Below are 23268 nucleotides of genomic sequence, written 5' to 3' on the forward strand. Positions count from 1 at the left end.
CAGAATTCAACATCATCATCTCATAAAATATCATACAATTACATTATTTTATATAATTGTATATATTGTACAGTACTCTACTAAGTGCTTTTTTTTTTGGGGGGGGGGGGTAATTTCATTATGAAATACAATCCCAATTATTATTTCATTCTAGAATTAATTTCGTGTATTCGTTTTATTACAAAATTACAGTGATTGTAAAGAATAAAGAAGATGACAAGAGGCGTTCCATAAATCATTAATCTACGATAAACCAGGGCCCTCTTGTCATTGATATTAAAACAAAAAAAATATCTACTGTTTTATTTAAAAAATACATATTCTCGCGGTCAATCTAATGCAATGATCTCAGGAGATTTAAACGGTTGATTTAAGCTTTGTTATTGATAACAAGCTGTATGTTACAGGGTATTGTTTAACTTACTCCGATTTTGCGTCTAAAAGCCTATGTGCTTACGGTAGTGTAAAATAAGTGATGATCGTCTTAATTTTTTTCGTCCTTTCCGGAGAAATAAACACATCCGATGATGAGGAGAACAAGAAGAATGAAAGCTAAGGTACCTGCTACGGCAAAAACAACTATCCATTGCTGCTCCAACTCTCCAGCAGAAGTTAGAGGTGCGCTCGTCACAAACTCTGTTTAACAAAAACACAAATGTAGAGAAAGATAGGGGAAATTAAAACAGTGAATATAAAACTACATTTTAAACATGGTAATTTGATATGGCACGGGTTTCAGAGTGAAAATGTTTTGAGTCTTATATACCTACTTTTTCGAATCGTCGAGATTCAAAATGTTCTCAAATACCATTTTAGTATAGTATCTTAGTTGATGTGCCCTCAGGAAAAGTTCTCCAATGTGAGGACTTGCCATCGGGGTAATCGTCCTTTATTATAATTTGGCCAGAAAGGGGCAGTTATTCTTAAGGATAAAGTGTATGATCAGTTTTCCTAATATGAATACCTTTATCTTTACGTCCCGCTTTTCATCACGTATTTAGACTGTGGAAAATTAACGCCACCTTCAGCAAAAATCCTATCAATATCAATTATCTCAAGAATACCGAAAACAGATTTGAATGGAACTTCTAACTATTACTTCATGAAAAAAGCTATTCAGATGGTTATTTATGATTCAAGAACTTACGTTGTCGACAAAGATCGCCAGTGAATCCGCTTTGACAGTCACATCTCACAAAGTTCAGGCGGTCGTAGCATGTACCTCCATTTTCACAAGGGTTGCTCAGGCAGTCATCGGTATCTGTGAAAATAGGTCAATTATAACATGAAAATAGGATATTTGAATATCTCTTATTGATACGGAAAATGATAGTTGAGACTTATGTGTTGTATCGGTAATATCAGGATACTACGGTTATAACAACAAAGGGTTTTATTCACTAAAACTAAAACTTATAGGTAGGTGTAGGCCTATATATTAAATGTAACCGGGGGGGGGGAGATAAATGTGAAAAGGATAAGAAGGATCCTTTGCATCTCTTGTTCAGTTAAAATTAATGAAAAAATACCTCATTGACGTCGAACATTCATTAGACCTCTTAACGTGGTCAATAAAAAATACAATAACATGATCGCAACTAATTTCGAAAAATCAAATCAAGGGCAGTTTCAACCCTTATTGTACATCCCATATAAATCATGTTCGGGGTACGTACGTAAAACTTTATTGTCAAGTTCGCACTTCTCAACCGGTGACACACAAGGCTATTGAAATTGCTTCAGGTTCATTTTTTGAAATTAGTTGCTTATGTGTTCCATGTACTTTGTAATGGGCTCACCTCTTTCGCAGTACATTCCCTCGTATCCAGCGTCGCAAATGCATTCTCCGTTGCTGCATCGTCCATTAGTACATGTTCGATCGCTACACATCTCTGTTACAATTGCTGTTAAAAAGAAATGAAAATTATGGTTAGATTTGAGTTATGCTACGGTCACAAAGGTTCATACGAACGATAATTTCGTACGAATCTCCCTGTTTTTCCATTGTCTGAAAAACGTTCGTACGGCGTTCGTAACAGTTCGTAATGGCATTTGTGACCGAGGCTTTAGTTAAGCGGTACGGTCAGCTCTCTATCTATACCGACTCTGACATGAAGCGGTTGAAAACGAAGTCGCTTCTTTCGGATGTTGGCGTTAAAGGCCAGACCCCTCTTACTATGGTAGCCCACGAACAAAAATCAGACAACATAGCCATTACTAACTGCCATAGTAACTGCTATGCATTTATCATCATTACTTCATCATTTTCATTTCCATTGCCCCCTATGCCTGTTAGGGTCTCTCTTTTTAAAACTGATTCATATGGTTCCTAACATTTGGTTTGTGTATAACCACCCATCCATGAGACCTACATATAACGTCATACCCGAGGGACAAGGTAACCTCACTTCATAGAAACAGGAGAGGAGTACCTTCACCCACATTAATGTCTCAATCCCTATGTACTCGTTCATATTGAATTACGAATAATCAAATGCGTAATTTCTCGATATTAGAGATAAGAGATGTTTGAATAATAGTTAGGAATTCGTTTCATTTTTTTGCAAAACTGTTCTTATATTTAGTTTAACTGTTTTCAATTTTGCCCATGAACTGTACTTTAATCAGACAAGTTAAGTTATTCTGATTCATAAATACGCTTGGTTATATTTTGAAATCTGAATTTCGAGTCACGAATATCACTCTTATGTCTAGGCAAAAAAGAGAAATCACATAAATATTTGTACTTAAGTGAAAATAATTTATGAGCTTTCATGTTCTTTGTTTTCCTTTGTGAAATCAATATTATATCAACGCTTTATGAAAAAGGGTTGATCTTGAAAGCTGGCATATACGAAATATAATTAATTACAATCTATATCATTGGACAGATTTTGATACCGCATGTAGTCTATGTGTAGTCACAAATATTATTATATTTTAGACATATGTGTTGCTTTTATCAAGATTGGGAAAATTCGTTATGATCTTTTTATTTCAAAATATCACAACGTAATACTTTTCTCACGCAATGCACAATCAACCTATTCCAACTAGTTTTGTTCAATCTCCTTTACAGTGCAATGATCACAAGATTATGCAATTTCATCTTTCATATGTTCTCTTTGAAAATCCCCTTTGGCGCCAGTATCCCCTGTAGCCCCATCTCAGGTCAGCTGTATCAGTATAGTGCCGTAACTCGCTGATTCCCTGTCTACGAAGTGGGAATTAGGTATTGGGTTACGCACTGTTCGTAAGTTAACCATGAGATGGCGCTGTGTGATAAAAAAAAGTTCATCGGTTCAGTCTCGCTCAAGTTGCTGAATCCCTTACCTTCAGTGCAAGTCCTGCCGGTATATTCAGGTGCGCAGACGCATTGGGTGTTCCCATTCTGTTTGATGCATGTTGCTCCATTTTCGCAGTTGTTGATTTCATTGGCACTACAGACAGTTCCGTCAACTGCAAAAAAAAAAAAAAAATATATATATATATATATATATTAGTTTGAACATTCATCGATCCTCAATATGCTCAGAGTGTGTCAATTTTCAACGGATAACATTACTGAACTCCAGAAAAAACATTGAGACATGATTCAGAAGCCTTGCTGTTAGCACTTTATTTCATGACCCTAGATTACAAGTGTTTCTCAAATGAACTATTTATACTTTATACATGATGTTCCATCTTTGATAATTAAACAAGGCCACTCGGAATGAAAGATGGGATCATAAAGATACAAATTCAGAAGTAGCATGCAAAAGCTTAAAATTTATGGAAGTGCTACTCCTCACTAGTGACCGTAGCACATTATTAAAAAGTCCGATATACATACTGGTCTAGGAATCGCGATTTACCCTAGGAGCTTCAACTGCTGCCGCTATGTCAGTAAAACCAAGATATTTTGGCCACAGCTTAATTATTTCGAAACGCTCTTTGATCATTTTTTGATCATCATTATACAAGTTGTCTGTAATGATGCTAGTTTAAAAGATGTCTCTATTAAACTTACATTATCAAGCCTGTTTAACCCTTATGAAAATAACACAGTAGCAATTTACAACACAAAACCTCACTCGCCGTGACAGACAGGTGGTCAGCTCATACTTACCAAGACTGCAAGTTTTTCCTGTCCATCCTTCGGGGCATTGACACTCAAAATCTCCGAGCACGAGTACCTCCCTACATGTTCCTCCGTTCTGGCATGGCAGAGGGAGACAATTACCTGTCATAAAAAGAGACAAAACGAAACAAGGTTTTAATAAGCATGGACCTATTGATGATGGTGATGATGATGGTGATGATGATGGTGATTATGATGATAATGATAACAGGTATCCAATTGTATATTGTATAATCCATGATAACATGTTGACTAACTTAAAAACGGGAAATACATTTATGTTATCATAATAATATGTACCGCTCGTATAACGCAACTCCCGTCCTAAGACATATCAATGCACTTTACATAAATTACATAATGATTACCCTATCTTCAGCTATATCAAAGGTTACCATGGTTACAGCTCATAATGTATAGTAATCTCTAACGTAGACACATAGGAATGTAAATATATAATACCTATTACATTGGCAACTATAAAATAAACTTAATTACGTTATGAATTTCTTGTATTGTTGTATTGTTTCAGGGCATACAATGGCCACCAACGCTACTTAATACAAAAATAAAAAAGATTGTGGCACCCCCCCCCCCCTCTATTCTAAATCCCTGATCTCCCCCTGAGATGTGATAATGACATGATCAGGGTAGACTTACTTCCACGGCATGTTATTCCCATGGAAACATCACAGTTACAGACGAAGCCATTCACGAGATCCTCACATGCATAACCATTGAGACATGGGTTGCTGGCGCACTCATCAATATCTAGAGAACACAATGGGAAACAAATAATTAACATTATTACTATACAGACTATGACAAATTAAATAAGAGAAGAGTATTTTAGTCTAAAACTAGTCGAAATATATTTGTAATACAGGAAATAACTATAAAGAAATAGATAAAGAATACGAGCGTTTTTTAAAACTATTTCAACTCTATTTATATATGAAATATACTTTTCATCTATTTTCTGTTCCAAATCCTTAACCTAAATGTAAAGGGTTTGGGGGTCTATTTCCTCTTTTTTCTTCCGTAAGAAAATAAAGGAAAAATAGTGTAGGTCTTGAGGAAATACTAAACAATTTGATAGAAACTAGGAAGAAAAGAGGAAGACATTCCTCGAATGTGATTCCAGTCATTTCACCCATATATTATGGGTCATTAGAACCTTGCGTAGATTCGAATATTGAAACAGAACTTGTAGCCATCCATTGCTCAAGCAGAGAGCTGTTTAAAAATTACTATCGAAGTCATCTGCAGCGCAGGAAAGTGGAAGATGTACCTCATGGCTGATGTATCACAAAATATGTTGGTTCGAGAGATTCTCGATCGTGCACATTAAAAAAATGAATGGATTATGATTAGGAAAAAAAACATAGTATGCCCAGTCCTTCCGCCTGGCTTGTTTTAAATAGCACACTATTTTCCTGATTTAACCTTCATGTAAACTGCTTTCTCATAATCGAAATGCTACGACACAAAATAGATTGAACATGATATTTCATGGTAGATACTTAATCAGGATAGAAGTATTTATGAATATGCACCAAGATAAGTATACAAATGGTTTTTATAAATATTTGATGGACATGATTTGAAGGTTTTGCCTTACCTTCCTCGCAATTGGCTCCGATGTAGCCCGGCCTACATTGGCATATGTACTGGCCTGATGTGTCTTGGTCATCGCGTATACATACTCCGCCATTAAAACACGGCTCAGCGTCACAGACACTGTCGGCTAATACTGTAAAAGAAAAAGGTTGATAGATCACTTTATAATTTATTATTGTGTTCATGCACACTTATGTTTCTATTCACAATAGGTATGAACTATTTTAAACCCCGGAAGCTACAAAGATAGAGGCAGTGCAAAATAATATCAGTCACTCCGCCAAACGACTCCGAACCGACAGATTTTTGACAAATGAGCACTGTTCATGGTGATGTAATATTCTACAACTAATATCTTATATGACTAAATAGGTTCATTTGCGAAAAACAGACTCGCGTATTTTTCAGCAAGGAAAAACTTGATGAGAGGGCCCACATGCAGCTGCAGCTTACCTCTGCCTTTGCTTCTCCTCTTAAGCTTCGCTTCTCTCTGCATCAGCACCGACTGTCACACGGTAAGATTCTCTAGGCATTCAGATAGACATATTCACCCCTTCAGTGAATTTTGTTTGTGCGTTTCTGATTGACTTTATTACCACAATGAATTTCTCCCGTTGCGGTTAACACATCACAACCTTAACAAAAATACACCAATCAGATGGACCCGTCCAGTATATTTCCGTGGCTATTTTTAGTTTTTCTACTTGTTTCTTGATTGTACGACTTACCGATCTCACATCGATCTCCTGAAAAGAGCGAATCACAGCACCTGCATTCAAATGCACCAAACCCGTTGACACAGGTACCTCCATTAAAACAGGGGGAACTACTGCATTCATCAACGTCTGGAATTAGAAAGACGAAAAGTGAAAATGTACGTTAAATGCACATGTTGTGACCAGTGAATACTTTATATACCCGTAGAAGTATCCACTACAATAATTTGTTCAATGGTAGGGGGAAAGAAGGCGTGGGTAATTTCACTGCGATATTTTTGCACCTACTTCTTGTATTCAGATAGTAACACAATATTGATGTTCTGGATTGGTTAAAACTTTACTATTTACAAGTTTTCGTTTTGCATTTTCATTCAAATTAATCTTATTTCTTTGAAGTTTGCTTTTTTTCAATAGGATAACAACAGATTCGCAATGATATAAAAGTTAACATTTAACAAAGGGTACATAACAACAACAAAAAACCTTGGAAGAAGAGACGGCTACAAAGAGAGTACAAGCAATGATTTGGATATTGAATAGAACAGATTTTATAATTACAAGTCTAGATGTTCTTACCAATGTTACAATAATCTCCAGTCCATTCAGGGGTGCATTCACATGTATAACCTGAGCCTGACTCCAAACATGTCCCTCCATTGGCGCACGGTGAGGAATCACATGGTTCTTCCTCATCAATAACTGTGGAATATAGCATACAAACAAATCATTACATGAAACGGCTATAAAGGCATTAGTCATCACAAATTATAACGTTCTATCACAGCAGACTTAACCAAGTACATTTAAAAACTTTGTGAAATATCAGTGGGGAAACTGAAAGACCACAAACAGGTTTCGGCGAATAGACCTGTCTACGAAATGTACGCATACTTTTAATCAACGGTTTCTCTTGACAACTGATAAGCTCCCTAGAGACTTGTCCGACATAAAAGTAACTAATATATTCAAAGCGAATTCCATCTATAGAGATGACATTACGCAAAGGATTCGAATGAGGAGTTGGTAAACAAGGGTTCAGGTGATAAACATGTTTATATTGGAATACAGGAGTTAACAGGTGTATTATCCAGAAAGTCCCATGTAGGGTTTTCCCCATCTAGGTGTTCACCAGCAGTGGAAAAAGAACGTGATAATTATGTACATTAACAGAATGACAAGAAAATTAGCCTGATTTGTAATGAAGTCTTATCCAACGCCAGCAAGAACTGAAATTCAAATAACCAAATAAAATATCCCTTGGTGAAATGTTACGTTATTTCTTTTACAACTTTAACCTCATAATATTGACAGTTTTAAAGACTGTAAAGAGCAATAACTGCAATGTTTATTAATTTAACTCATTTTCGTTTGGAGACTTAAATACTATTTTTCAATTGAATTGTTCTTTACATAAATTGTTTACTGAACTGCAACAGAAATAGACTAAAAACACATCTTTGGACTTCATCTCGCGTCTTCAAGTCATATTTGTGGTCAGAGAATTCTATATACAAGATATGCGGTAAAACATTTCTGAACAAAATTGCTACGGCTTAAAAATAACGTTATGAAATACTGTAATTACCTTTAATGACGCAACTTTCGTCCTCGAAATCGGATGGGCAGAGACAAATGAATGCACCGTCGCCACTTTCACAATGGGTTTCCGCTGGGCAGGGGTTGCTGGCACAAAGGTTAATTTCTGAAAGTTTGAAACCAATCGTAGGATAACCACGAGAAACAATTATGATAGGCTTTGAGAACTTGACATTATGAACAATGACTATTAAAGCAAGATAAAGTATTTTTGTCCTCGTAATTTAAATGATTATTACGACCTATTTTAGAACTTTGATCTGAAGGCAATGACAATGATTTCAAAATAGGGTGACAGTAATAATAATTAGTTTATCATAACATTATTATCATAAATTAATTGTCACATTTTCCTGTTTTGTGTGAAGCTAATCGGGGGGGGGGGGGGGGGAGGTACGTGACGGGCGCTATCATCTTTCTTTCTCATACTTTCCTCTTTATTCTTTATGTCCTCATTTTCAACTTTCGTTTTTGTTATTCAGAGAAGGAGGGGTAAGTGCCCCCGTGCCCCTTTGCTCCTATGCTCCTATGCTCCTATAGCTATGCCAGTAAGGGCTAACGTGTGTAGCCAGTATCTTACCGATTTCGGTTTCACAGTTGGTGCCGGTAAAGTAGCGTGTGCACTGGCACGTGCAGAATTCCAATGAATTGATGCAAGTACCACCGTTCTGACAGATGCATTCATCCATTGCTTGACACTCGTCTGTCACATCTTGATTTTCCAAAAAAAAGAAAAAATGAAAAGGTACTACTTATGAAACAGATTAACAAACCAACAAACAAACAAAACAAAGCAAATGATAAAACATTACAATAAATCAATAGTAGACATTACTAAAAAAAAACAGTCAAACACTTACCTATAGGGGTGAGAAATTTGTTCATAATTGTTCATTTCTTCATAATTGAACAATAAACAATATATATATATAATAACCCAGATGATAGGGAATTGAACACAAACAGAATAATAGAAGCAGATGTGAAGTTACATACAGTATACAGCTCCTCTAAACCATGACATATTATTTATTTCTATCCGGCCGTACACTAGTTAAAGGCAGTATTCAGTGTCCGAATGGTGAGACTAGACTCACCGCATATATAGGCTCTGTACTTAATCAGCTCCAGACACAGCCATAGACTGTCAGCGCTAGGTTCTGCTCAATGATTTATGAATTATTGTTGTAAGGTGTCAAATTAGAGCTTGTGTCTACAAACTAGCCCCCCTCCAACAACCGCACAAAAAAGGGAATATGTACCTGCGTCGTCTCGCGTAGAAAAGCGTATGGTGAAGCCATCTTCTGTCTTTGAACCGTCAGAGACAAACCGTGCCCAGACGATCTCCCCTGTCGACAGGAAAGCAGGGGGCCTCTCGGTGCCTGTCTGCTCCAAGTTCCCGGATGTAGAGATGGTTGCTGACCCGAGGTCATTGATGTTCAGAAGATTGCCGATGGTGACGAGGTCATAGAGCAGCTCGGTGTTGAAGTTGATTACCTCGACGTAGATGTGTTTGCCGTCGGGACCGCTTACGAACCAAATGCATTCCTCGTTGTTAGGGTAATTGGCGGGATAGTTGGTAGAGGTGATGTCGATTGTCGGATTGCTAGCGGTCAGGGTAAAATTACGGCTGCAAGGACCGGCTGGAAAATTTCACAATCACACATGAAACGGGTTAAAGGAATTAACAGTGGAAACCATAGATGGCGGTGTGAATACTAAATTATGCATATCCTTGTCAAGTTTTGTAATTTGTGTAAGCATGTGGAAATTTGATTTGTATGGACATATTTTTCTTGAGAATATGACATGTGAAAGCTAAAATTTAAAATATTAAACAATACCCTAATTCAAACAGTTCAACTTTAAATCTTGAGTTACGAAAACACAAAATACATTAAATTTACGATTGGTATAAATAATTCACTTGTTAACTGTAATTAACCTTCAAAACGCATTCCACTGAATGCTAAACTTTGCCACGTGACTAAACGTTATGTAGCTGAGATGCTACCTTTAATCTTCAGGTACACGTGGAATAGTCATCATTTGCGTATGCATTATTGTTAAGGAGAAAAGATAAATTCATTGGAAAATAATTACCAATGGCACACTGTGGTCCCGTCCAACCCGTGGTGCAGAAGCAACTGTACATGTTAACGCCATCAGTGCATATTCCTCCGTTTCTACAGGGGTTGCTTGCACACTCATCAATATCTAATTAACACAAATAATAAGGACGAAATAATATTAACAATTATTGTCATGATAACGATTATAATAACAATAATAATAATAAAGATTGTAATGATAAGAATAGTAATAATAATACTACTGCTGATAATAAGGATAATTAACAATAACAATACAATTTAAAATAATAATAATTACGATGATAAAAACGATAATAATAATCATAACAGCAACAAAAACAATAGTAATAACAATGCAGTTCTCAAAGAGAAAAGAAGAACAATCATTCTTTGAAATTAACAACTTCTACTAAGCTTTGCGTAGGAATTATCTTGTTTTGTATGATTTTATTGACACATTTAAAGGATGTAGAACAACTTTCATTTATTTAATGTATGCTTTAGACACCAAAGGGTGGATCATTTAGACATATCTAAATATCAGAAACAATTATTGAAGGAAATTGAGAGATAGGGAGGTACACCAGGGAAGCGAGGTGGGGCGGGATGGTGGGGGCAAGAGAGAAAGAAAAGAAATCTGCGACCTAAAAACTTACCTTCACCACACAGTGTTCCTCTGTATCCAGGTTGGCAGGTACATGAAAAAGCATTGATCTCTGAATTACAAACACCTCCATTCAGACAGGGATTTGTTTCACATAAATCGATGACTGTCAGGAAGAAAACGAGGGGGGAAATGCCTTTAATTAATGTCTTATCTGTTAAAATTCAAACATACGAGCAAAGAGACATTCACACTTATTACAATATTTTACCAGAAAATTGTTCAGCCTGATAATTGAATTCAATTGAATCAAGGGCAATCAATAAATTTTAAATGAATTTAGGGTAATCAGTTGATTTCAATATTCAATTGATTACACTTGATCAATGCAAGAACAGATATTATGTAGTAGGTCTACAATCAAGATATAATCATAAGCCAAGACTAAAAGTGAGTTTTAAAATTTGAGTTTAAAAAAAAGAACACGAAATAATCAATTTAATGGCGATTTTATGCCAATTCCCCTAAATGTATGTCAGATTAAATGTGCATTTTATTTTTCAATTAGTAAACAGAACTAATGATATATATTAATGTACGTATACAACGCATTACTATTCATCATTGTAAATTCGTGTACTAGGTTTGCTTGCAACATATCTGAAGCAAATGAAATAAGTGCAAATATTTCTGATGTGACTTTCGACCCCTAATATATTCATGACAATGTAAGGATAACCGCTTGGAAAAGGACTCACCGATGGCGCATAGTCTGCCGGTATAGCCACTAAGGCAAAGACAAGTAAAATCATTAACACCATCCTGACAGACTCCACCATTTTGGCATGGGTTGGGGCTGATACAGTCATTAATATCTGTTTAACAGAGAGAGAGAGAGAGAGAGATAGAGAAAGACAGAGAAAGACAGAGAAAGAGGGAGATAAGGATAGATAGAGAAGAAGAAGAGAGAAAAAAGGGAGAGAGAGAGAGAGAGAGTAGGAAAAATATAGAGGGTGGGAGAGAGAGTGAGGTAGAAGAGATATATTTGGGTGAAATAAGATATTATTATAATTACATCTAGAAAATGAAGTCCTGAATCATGGCAATTATTCAAAATAATAAGTTTATAGATCAGAGTTCAGTTTGGACAGGCAACACACTGAATGATATACGAAATTTACATGCATATATACATATACAAAATCATCATAGATCTACACGCAGGATTTCAATATTCAAAATTATTTTCCTACATTATTCCAAAGTGATTTTACTAAACGCTTACTCGTTGCACAGGTAGGGCCCTCAAATCCAGCGGCACATTGGCATGTGAAGGCATTTATTAGATCAGTACAGACTCCTCCATTCAGACAGGGATTGGTTGGTGCGCAGTCATCATTATCTAATGAACGAAGACATTACATGTTGGATTATCACTGTCTATTTTCTGGAAAAAAACATTTTGAAACTATTTTTCATTGAGCCCCCAAATCGATTTGCAAATAGAAAGTATCTGAAATAAATTATGTGTCTCTATAACATATCCTCAGTTTGGTTCTTTGTTTTTACAAGTATTACATTACGGAGATGTCAGGCTAACATTTTTATGGAAGAGATCATAGCTTCGGGGAGGGGGGGGGAGAATTATTAGCACAAATAAATGCAACAAAATTACGTTTAAAAAGGCCCCTATTGGCTGACAAGATGGAGAGTGTTAAAACGAAATCACAGTAAGAATGGATCAGATTCCTCCTGCCCCATATTTTTCTTGATGTATGTATTTACCATATTCAATCTACGACTTGAGAACGTTGGCAAAAATCACCCTATTAACAGCCTTCACTCTTTCTTTTTCTTGATGTAAGTGAAATCATTAGGTTACAAGTCCCTGGTAGTATTTGCTAACCTTTTTGTTTGTGGGGATGTGGGGGGGGGGGTAATAAGACAAATGCATAAAACAAACAACGAATAAATACATATTAATAATAGAAAATATCTAGGTTAGTTGGTCTAGTCGTAGTGTACACACTAACAAATAATGGTACAAATTTGCACCCTATAGAGTGCAGACCGCTGCTACAATAGCAGCCATGTATTGCAGACTTGCACCCTATAGGTGGCTGCTATTGTAGCAGCGATCTGCACCCCAAATGTACCTCTATTTCTTAGTGTGTGTGGAGGCCGGTGGAAGTATATATTTAAAACTTCGTGTGATAGATGCATCTCGTGAAACTTTAATGAAATAAATATAATTGAATCAGATAAACAGGAAGAAGATAATGCATTATTGCCAACAAATGAAATTAGACGTTTACTGTCAGAGTTTTCGGAACGCAATCTCGTTCTCTAAGCGACGAGGTTAGAGACTTTGCGGTCTCAAATTTCGGACATTAAACATTTTGATTTTACTCATTGGCAATAATGAATACGCACCTTCCTATCTTTTACATTTTATGTTGGACATTAACCGATAAATATGGACTGAATTGTACACAATTCATATATTATAAAACAAGATTCGACAGTATTTTGTTCTTACTTATCTCACAGAAGACACCAATAAAACCAGTGACACAAACGCATTGGAAGGAATTCTCCAAGTTTATGCATGCTCCACCGTTCTGACAAGGGTCACTCTCACACTCATCGATATCTAAAAAATAGTACAGACCAAGAAAAAGAAATCATGTATGTGTCCCTTAAACAAAGGGTCTAGTCCAGCGAAAGGTGAAAACATCAATGTGTGAGTTTTTTCATTATTTTAAGGTAAGCAGATTAGTGTGGGCGAATTTCCTATAATATAATGTCTCTTGAAAAGAATTGCTCTACAAATGCCTATAAATAAGACAAAACATACATGAAGTGTTTGCACCACAACCTTCATGCCATATGTAAGTGTAATATCATAAACATGTTTCTGCGTACGGGGCGTGTGACAGTCAGCAAGACACAGTCAATTTCTCGTCATGTTGGTAGTTTCAAAACCTCACAGTATACACCAATTAATATGTGCAACAATATTAACCCTTTCAAATGACATTAACTGTATTTTAAAACTGTATCGCTGTCTCATATTATTTACGTAACTAATCACAGTAACGATGATACTAAAATAGATTCATCGGTCAGATTAACGAACGGCAAAAAAATAAAAGCTGTGTGACATAGAGGGAGATGAGGAGGGACCGATGATGCAGAATGAACGGATAGAATATTCTTTGAAGTGAGCATTTGTTCATGAAGAAATAGCTGCACGCATTGTTGACTCTAGTAGTGATGTAAAGAGAGTGGGAACGAAAAGGAAAAGAAGAAAGGCAGAAAATGAGAGGGACAAAAGATAAGAGGGAGTGGATAGAGGGAAAATGAAAAATAGTAGATTAGAAGAGAGGGAAGGGTAATGGTTGGAAGGGACATAGAACAAGAGGAGAAAGCCATGGGAACGGGATGATCTGGGAGGGGGTATAGATAATGAGGGAGTGAAGGAGGGGAGAAAAAGAGGGAGAAAGAGAAGAAGAAGAAGGGTAAATCATTAAAATAACCTACCAATTTGGCAACGCTCCCCGGTCCACCCACTGTAGCACATGCACACGAAGCTATTCACCATATCAAGGCAGCCACCATTGGAGTTGCATGGGTTTGCGGTGGTTAAACATTCGTCAATTTCTGGAAGATACAAAATAAAAAATGTATCAGGACAAAGTTCAAGCTCACATTTTATTACTCATACAACATAAACTAGTCAGACCCATTGCATCATTTTTTGTTAAAGTGAGTCTGAAGTTCGGGTAATGACGACCCCCAAAAGAAGAAAGGAAACCACAGTAGCACTGAATGTAAACAATATAGTTTTGTCAAACATAATTAGAAAATTAGACAAGGTCCTCATCATAACTACAAAATATTATACTTTCTTTCTTTATCTGTTTCTTTATTTATTTCATAATCTATCAATTTGTTAATTATTCAGTATTCCTTTCGTTACTTATTTATTCATTTATTTTATTTTTATTATAATTATGTGCTGATCAACTGATCAAGTGCCCGATAAACAAAGCAGAATATTATTCTTAAACCTTTTAATTTCCTCGCCAAAACCAAAGATAATATAGGAGGTTACATTTAAAAGTTTAAAGGCATATACACAAGACATAAACGTAACATGAACTGTGAGATTAAACTACCACAGCCACATGCAAACTGCCGAAGACAGAGCCCATTATATTCTGCTTCAATTCTTTTCAATAAACTACCGCCAAATATCTGATCAGAGAAAAGCAGGGCGACATTTGTACGAAGTTTATACCTGTCCTATAGACCCAATTTTGTTTGTTACCGAGATAGTTTTCTAAACTAATTTATGTGTAATTTTCCTTTACTGTTTTTCATTTTTTTTTTTGCTTTTTATACGTTGTTACAATACATGTATTTGTTTCCTTTTATATTACGCTCCCCTTTCTGTTTGTTGGGGGGGGGGGGGGTGATCCTCAAATCATTTCCTGTGATTTCTTTTTTTAATGTTTACGGTGATAAATGAATGCAGTAATACAGTGCAATAAAATCATAACGTTTACAAAATGGCTGTTGAAGATTAGCTTACCAAGTTCGCACCGGTCACCTGTGTATCCTCCAGAACATGTACACAGATATCCATTTGTGTCATCGGTGCACGCGCCACCATTCTTACACGGGTTGCTGATACAGAACAGGACCTCTGCAATTTTCCAGAGCAAAGAGAACAATCATTATGTTACATTACCTGCTTCTTTTAACATAAAGATTTGCTGTCATCAGATCATCACTAATTACGAATCGTATCTTTATAATCAGTAGGGTTAAATTACAATGTAAAACCAATAATACATTACAAACCGCTTTATTTTACATTGGGATGCAAATCACATGGTTAAGGCACAATTATTGTAGCAACCGATAGGATACAATAAATCAACGAGATTGTTAGTTATGTTTGTCCCTCTTTAGAGTAACATGGCCCTGTAAGCATTTATAAAGTTCAATACAGATATTTAACTAACCGGTTTACGAAAATTATCATTCCTTCTTTAGTTGTGCAAAAGATTAAGCACACAAATAAGGGTATAGATTTTGGATTTTTTTATAAAGTTAAATATGCAACAATTATGTTTCTCATGAGATTATATCTCGTTCATTCATCACTTTCTTGCTGCTAATCGAAATGAACCTTACTATCTAATATGATTTAAAAGTATGTCTTACTATCGACGACCCCTCTATTAAATATGACAGGCAGAGTGTCACGTTGAGAATCCTTTATATATATTTGAGTTGTTTGAAAGATGGTTTCTCAGGAGGATGACCTGATCCTTTTGACAAAATACTTTTTTTTTATAGAGGAATTATTCTTTACAAGAACTTACCTTGTTGACAATGTGTCCCAGTCCATGCTGGTGGGCAGGCGCATGTATAACTATCAACCTGATCAAAGCAAGTTCCACCGTTTTGACACGGGCCGCTTAAACACTCGTTGACAGCTAGAATGAATAAATGAAATAACTAATTAGTAATACATAATTCAGTTTATCATAACATTTCACATCGCCATTTAAGTGATTTGGTTAGTAGTGTAAGAACTGTTTCAACAAATTTCATATGATACATAAATGAAACAAATAATGAAAAAGACATAATTCAGTTTGTCATATAATTTCAGATTGTCATTAACGTGAATTACCTAGTAATGCAGGCAACCTTTAGGACATAAATCATATGACATTAATTGTACCTTCATGATAACAAGACGTATATTTCCCTAGATCAATGACGTTTGAATTGCAAGAAAGATTGGAATATCTGACTGGAATTTTGAAAATGTTATGGTTTATGTTTTTGTTTTATTTTGTTTAATGGTTAGCCATCATATCAGTCAATTCTGTCCAGCTAGCCTTCATTGAACAAAAGTTCCACCGATCTCTTCCCTTGTTCATACAGCGTGTTTCCACAGAAAAAAAAGTGGAACCCGGATTATCTTTTCCGGATTGAAATACCGTGTCGCGGCGACACGGTATTAAACCAATCTGTTTCCACAGAGCACAGCATTCCGATTCGCCCCGATTCTGTGTTCCAAGTCAGGAAAATGCCGTGTCAATCGGAAGTCAAGATTTAACCTTTGACCTCGATGGTGGATTCAGATCTACACAGGATTCCACGCTATTCTATTGTGACGTACATTTGCCATTGTTACGTACAGCGCGTATATAAACATATTATTGTATACGCGTATTTCAGAGTATTTTTCAACCAATCACGCTGCAGTGGTGATGCTCCGCCAGACACGGTTTGTCGCTGTGTGTTTCCACAGAGATTTTACAGGGAGTTCGTGGGGGTCGACACGTCAAGATCCACCTCCCAGAGGTGGATCTGATAATCCGCATCTCGGTCGACTCGACCCGACACGCTTGTGTTTCCACAGGAAAACTGACCCGGTATGACACGGTATGACACGGTATGACACGGAAAATACCGTGTTGATGTTTTCTGTGGAAACACGCTGAAAGTTAAGCCATATTCCAAGTTCATAACTTTGCAGCCAGAAAAAAGGGGTTGTACAGTGTATTTTACTTTAATATGAAAGTGAAATTGCTCCGGTGAAAATTGCCACCGATTTTATTTCACCTAAGCATAGGGTAAGTTTTAATTGGGTCAAAGGCGAGGTTTAGGGTTAGGGTTAGGTATTGTGGTGAGGCTAGGGTTCAACGCGGGAGGTCGGTAATCATAACGATTATATCGCAGGAGAATATGTCGTAGGACCCAGAATACATACGTTCAGTACACTTGTTGCCCATCCAGGCGGAAGTACAGATGCACGTGAACTGGTTAACTTCCGCTTCATTCACGCAAGTTCCACCATTCTGGCACGGTGAGCTTTGACATTCGTTGACATCTGTAAAATGGGGAAAATATGAATGACACATTTTTTTTTTTGTTGCTTTACTCAAGGGTTTTCACATTATTAGCTGTATGTTCAAAATGTATTATCGACAGACACACAATATCATTGTAGATTTTGCTAATTTTGCAGTGCAAAGTTGAAACTTTGAGCAAACTATTAGCCTCAAAACTGGCTAAGTCATGTTAAAAACAATATGGCCTATTGACCTATCTGTTAACCTCATTCGATAAACTCAACTAGCATCTGGAGATTGTGAATTGACTAAATTTCTTATCGGTTGACAATGAAATTGTATGATTATTAAAACTTGTCATTGTCCTTCTTCTAGATCGTGTCATATAACAAATAAAAATAGAGATGATTATAAATCTCACTGTAATCTTAGTTTGCATTTTCATTATACGTTGAAAGATGTTCTCAATACTCTGAGGTTGGTTAGACAATCGAATTTTGTCAAGATCATGTCGAAATAATAAATAGTAACTACACTCTAGGGACTAGAATGTATTGAATTCAAATCACTCAATTTCAATACAATTCAATTATATTCAATACAATTCAATTATATTCCATACAATTCAGTGTCAGTAATAAGTTGAAACAGAGATTGAAAATCAGGAAAAAGGCCTCGGCATTGCAATATTTTTTTCTAATTATTTTCTTTCAAAGCCTACCTAGGGTACAGATGTCTCCAGTCCATCCCTGCACACAGATACAGCTAAAGCCCGCTTCACCATCCACGCAAGTTCCTTCATTCTGGCAGGGTGAGCTTCCACAGGGGCGCGCACCTGTTCAAGGGAAAAAAAAACCCCAATGTTGATTATACTACACTATGTCTTAGCTACGGGGGTGCATGTTCCTCCTAATCACATGTAAGGGCGAAACAAAAATTAAATGGTAAAAATAGGGTGAAGGAATTTTACGAAAAACTAAATAATTTAATGCCAGTTGTAATTGGGATGTAGTCGGTATTTATATTCGGTATTCTTTTTCAGTTGGTTCTTTCAATCCAGATTTATTCCCAGCATCTTTAATGACAACATTCTTGATACATCCTAGAATCATAAAGATACTAAATTCATCAGGTTTCACAATAAGATTTAGATTAATGCTTTGATTAAATGATGTTGTCCTTTGTGATTGCGGATAGTCTTCAACCCTTTAATTCATGACGTTCGTGTCGTACATTTCTCTATCATCAAACCTTGACGTATCGAAGTATCCTCCTCTTAAGCACTTTGGAAATTAACTAATGGCCCCTATCTAACCTTCAATTTTCTGATTAGAAAGAGATTAATATAATGTTGAGCCTGACTGGCTAAATGTCAAGTTGGGTTTCACAATAAGATTTAGATTAATGCTTTGATTAAATGATGTTGTCCTTTGTGATTGCGGATAGTCTTCAACCCTTTAATTCATGACGTTCGTGTCGTACATTTCTCTATCATCAAACCTTGACGTATCGAAGTATCCTCCTCTTAAGCACTTTGGAAATTAACTAATGGCCCCTATCTAACCTTCAATTTTCTGATTAGAAAGAGATTAATATAATGTTGAGCCTGACTGGCTAAAAGTCAAGTTGGGTTTCACAATAAGATTTAGATTAATGCTTTGATTAAATGATGTTGTCCTTTGTGATTGCGGATAGTCTTCAACCCTTTAATTCATGACGTTCGTGTCGTACATTTCTCTATCATCAAACCTTGACGTATCGAAGTATCCTCCTCTTAAGCACTTTGGAAATTAACTAATGGCCCCTATCTAACCTTCAATTTTCTGATTAGAAAGAGATTAATATAATGTTGAGCCTGACTGGCTAAAAGTCAAGTTGGGTTTCATCTTGCAAAGAAAGTTGACTTTAAACATCGCGCCCTATACAAGAGGCGTAAGAGCCGTGAGAATCGGCATTTACACAAACATGGGAAAAGGGCATTAACTCTACGACCTGTATTTTACTTATTTAAACCCTACACTGGATATAAGCTTTGTACAAAATTGGGTTAATAGAAAAAAGTCACACTGAGAGCTTAACGTTATTCAATTTAATAAACATGATTATAAACCCTGGTTCGGGTGAAACTAAATTAGTACAATACGAAGAGTTTTGTTGTTATACTTACTTATTCGACAGCGAAGGCCTGTCCATTCCACAGGGCAGTCACAGACATATTTATCGATCTGATCTCGGCAGACACCACCATTTTCACAAGGATTGCTGGCACATTCATCAATATCTGTAATTAAGAAACAACGTTTAGATCAACGTCACCCTAATCTTCGTTATTGTTATTTAAAAAAATACAAGCGCAGAATAAAGTCAGACAAGCCTAAGCTATCAAAGTCCAATGCAATTCGGTCTCGTTGTCCAGGAAAACTCAGGGCTCAGCTTTGAATATTTTACAGCTACCTCGAAACCCACTAGTCTTACTGATTACATGATGAAAATGGTCATTGCCCTATTCTTTTAAGAAGGACAAACGGCATCTAACACCTTTAGTTGTGTTATCAATCTCAGTATGAACAATCCATATCATTCTACAAACGATCTAATAGTAAAACGTGTTAACGTACCATGGAGTAAGCACTTTCATCAAAGACTATTTCAACAGTTTTTAATAATTTTGCTTGGATAAAATTAATAAGAATACATTATATTTTCAAGAAATTGATATCAGATACTTTAATGGTTAATAACCTACTTAAATATTGTTATCGTAATATACATTAATTGTATTAGGGTAGGTTTAATCTGGATCTTTGAACAATATTGACTATCATAGTCTAATATGTTAAAATGAAGCTCTACAATACTTCAAGTTCAAATAGTGGCGCAGTTCCTCCCAATAATGATCAGGCCCTTTGACTTCGTATAACACTATTTGACTTGTATTACATTGACAATTTGTGATTTAAAAAATCTTCACAGAATTTATACAAATGATGATTATCATTCCGATAAATTATAAGTCAGCCAGGGCAAAGTAAGGCTCAATCGAGATATGTGAAGGTGTGTTCTTACTTGTGGCACAGTTAGTACCAGTAAAGCCAGAACGGCAGCGACATACGTAGGAATTGACTCCATCTATACATTGACCTCCATTCAGGCAGGGGGCGGTCAAACATTCGTTGATATCTAATGGAAGAAAATAAACATAAGCATATTAGGTGATGTGAAACATTAGCATGATTTAGTTATATAGTTGCTTTCATCACGTTCTGAAATGGTTTGATGGTCAAAGATTTTCGCAATGGAACTAAAGAGTTTCGCAAGGGAATTAATATGTTACTTATTTAGAGGAGTCCTACGACTTTTCAAACGCGAATAACTATCATGGCAATGTGTAGCATTTCACTTCTGTTTGGCGTGTGCGCTAAGATTCCCCGTCTTTACTTAATTTACAATGTATGTGTGTCTGCATGCATGTGATGCAATTCTTTAAACATTTTCAAACCATGGGTGAAGAAAATAAATCGATATCTTTGGATTTCACTTGACTTATATGGAGCATTGTAATGTAGACTACGGGAATAAATCAGACGGTGGCGAAGAAAAAGATTTTATTTTTTCCATTTGATTTGAAGAACGGGTATTATATCGAATAAACTGGTAAAATATCTCCTTTTGTTAACGCTTATATCATGGTGTATAAAGAACAAAAACAAACAATCCATGATATGGTACATATGTATTTAGACTGTGTTCAATTTCCTCAGTAATCTATATTTTGTAGAGGCCCTTTCAGGAAATCAGTTTTAATACTGAGAGAGTGAGCCTGTTTGAATAAAGCGAATGAAATTAAAAAACAATGATATCGAAGAAGAGTTTGTTTTACTTACTCTCTCCGCAGTCTTTCCCTCTGTACCCGGGGAGGCAGTTACACTGGTAGTCAGCTATTAGATCGTCACAAGGAGCGCCGTTCCTGCATGGACCACTAGCACACTCATTGATATCTATGGACACAAATGAGAGTTACAGAACATCCGAGAGAAGGTTGAGTTCTGGTAAGGTGAAAACTAATTTGTGAGCTTCCTCGCTCATTTTTTTTATTAATGCGTTTTTTCTTTTCACTTTAAAGTTGTACTCGATAGTCGATCAGTAATGATATAGTTACAATCAATTTTGAACCTGATTTTACACCAAAACAGGGTCATATTTTGCAGAAAATGTTCTTGACAGTAACTAATCATCATCATCATCATGATGCTGGATGGGATTATCATTTCAAGGTTTCAAAATAATAATGAAACAGTGTCGAATAAATTGCATGTACATGAACTTACTTATTCCGCAGTCAAAATCAGCAAAGCCTCGCAGACAATCACACGTAAAGTAAGTGTCGAAGTCGTTGCAGTTTCCGCCATTTTGGCATGGGGAAGAGGAGCATGGGTCCACAGCTAAAGAGTACACAGATTTCGAAAACATCAGGTAATCATATTCAAATAAATGCACAAGGTTTCACATCTCTATTTGCCTATGATATGAGTCTACGTCTCCTACTATTTGAATAGGTATACACTATGTACCATGTTCTGACGGTTTAATGTACACGAAGCAAGTACAGTTTAATCCTACTTTTTCACATAATTATTTAAAAAAGTGCATTGTTACATATAGTCCAAATAACGGGTGCGGCTCATTACAAATTGCATGAACCCTCAAGGAACCGTAACTATTTAAAGGTAAAGACCAGTATTGGAAACGCCCCAATTTCAAAAAATGAAATGGAAGCTCTCATTACCAATCATGTGAAAGAATATGTTTTGACTAATACATGATGACAAAAAAAATTGCCGGGAAACCGCCTACTAATTCATATATTTGGTAAATTTGTTTCTCTCATGGTCTGTGAGAGATATAGGGTAGTCCCATATACATCTTTCTGTGTATAGTGCTTGTAACTTTACGAAGAATGGGCCAACTTTCTTATCATTTTGATGATTCCAGAACCTTGCAGATGCTAGATGCTAGATGATCAACCTCTTCTGATCGATTCCACAACGTTTCTTTCACAATGCAATCGCATGACCATAACTGGTCTTTACCTTTAAATGTCGGTAAATAATTCCTTTTTACATCTATTTAAAGATTTACATACCAATTCAATACAATTTGTATCTTTGTCGTTAACAAAATCATGCATCTCTAAGTACAATGCAGAAGTAAGGTTCAATAGTTATAATTACGTGATAAGAACTCATTGGTTTTACGTTCATTTATTTGCAATACAAATTTCTCACTGCTCTAATAGTAAAACTAATAAATAACAAGTTATATAGTGACTTACGGATTTCGCAGATAACGCCTGAAAATGCACTGGTACAGATACATTCATATCCATTGACTTTATCTCTGCATATGCCTTGATTTAGGCACGGTCCACTGGCACATTCGTCGATATCTGTAGATAACAAACAAAATAATCGTTTTTTAATATTTAAAACAAATCCGCAGTTAACCTCTCAATAGATGAAAGATTGTCATGCTTTCATGATTTTCAGTGATTGCGTCACTAATAAGTCTATATCATGGTCTGTTTATTAAAACACATCGCACACTGCGTCATTGCATTACGTTAAAGACCTTA

General features: G+C 36.0%; 1 protein-coding gene across 1 annotated transcript in view; it reads right to left on the minus strand.

Annotated features, from left to right (window-relative positions):
* Positions 1–151: 151 nt before the first annotated feature.
* LOC105436743 (neurogenic locus notch homolog protein 1-like) overlaps positions 152–23268 on the minus strand; it is a 52454-nt gene continuing 29337 nt past the window's right edge. Inside the window, exons 24-50 of the mRNA XM_030999180.1 lie at positions 22969–23082; positions 21965–22078; positions 21521–21634; positions 20703–20816; positions 19804–19917; positions 18358–18471; positions 17555–17674; positions 16152–16265; positions 15353–15466; positions 14299–14418; positions 13295–13408; positions 12041–12157; positions 11514–11630; positions 10808–10921; positions 10162–10275; positions 9321–9701; positions 8639–8770; positions 8048–8164; positions 7039–7161; positions 6472–6588; positions 5745–5876; positions 4784–4894; positions 4112–4225; positions 3334–3459; positions 1800–1904; positions 1148–1261; positions 152–636 (exon numbers count right to left, since the gene is read on the minus strand). Coding sequence (XP_030855040.1) covers positions 485–636; positions 1148–1261; positions 1800–1904; positions 3334–3459; positions 4112–4225; positions 4784–4894; positions 5745–5876; positions 6472–6588; positions 7039–7161; positions 8048–8164; positions 8639–8770; positions 9321–9701; positions 10162–10275; positions 10808–10921; positions 11514–11630; positions 12041–12157; positions 13295–13408; positions 14299–14418; positions 15353–15466; positions 16152–16265; positions 17555–17674; positions 18358–18471; positions 19804–19917; positions 20703–20816; positions 21521–21634; positions 21965–22078; positions 22969–23082 — 3452 coding nt within the window. The 3' untranslated portion in view covers positions 152–484. The remainder of the gene's footprint in view (positions 637–1147; positions 1262–1799; positions 1905–3333; positions 3460–4111; positions 4226–4783; positions 4895–5744; positions 5877–6471; positions 6589–7038; positions 7162–8047; positions 8165–8638; positions 8771–9320; positions 9702–10161; positions 10276–10807; positions 10922–11513; positions 11631–12040; positions 12158–13294; positions 13409–14298; positions 14419–15352; positions 15467–16151; positions 16266–17554; positions 17675–18357; positions 18472–19803; positions 19918–20702; positions 20817–21520; positions 21635–21964; positions 22079–22968; positions 23083–23268) is intronic.

This window comes from Strongylocentrotus purpuratus, unplaced genomic scaffold, assembly GCF_000002235.5.
Source record: "Strongylocentrotus purpuratus isolate Spur 01 unplaced genomic scaffold, Spur_5.0 spur5_contig_861, whole genome shotgun sequence".
Taxonomy (NCBI): domain Eukaryota; kingdom Metazoa; phylum Echinodermata; class Echinoidea; order Camarodonta; family Strongylocentrotidae; genus Strongylocentrotus; species Strongylocentrotus purpuratus.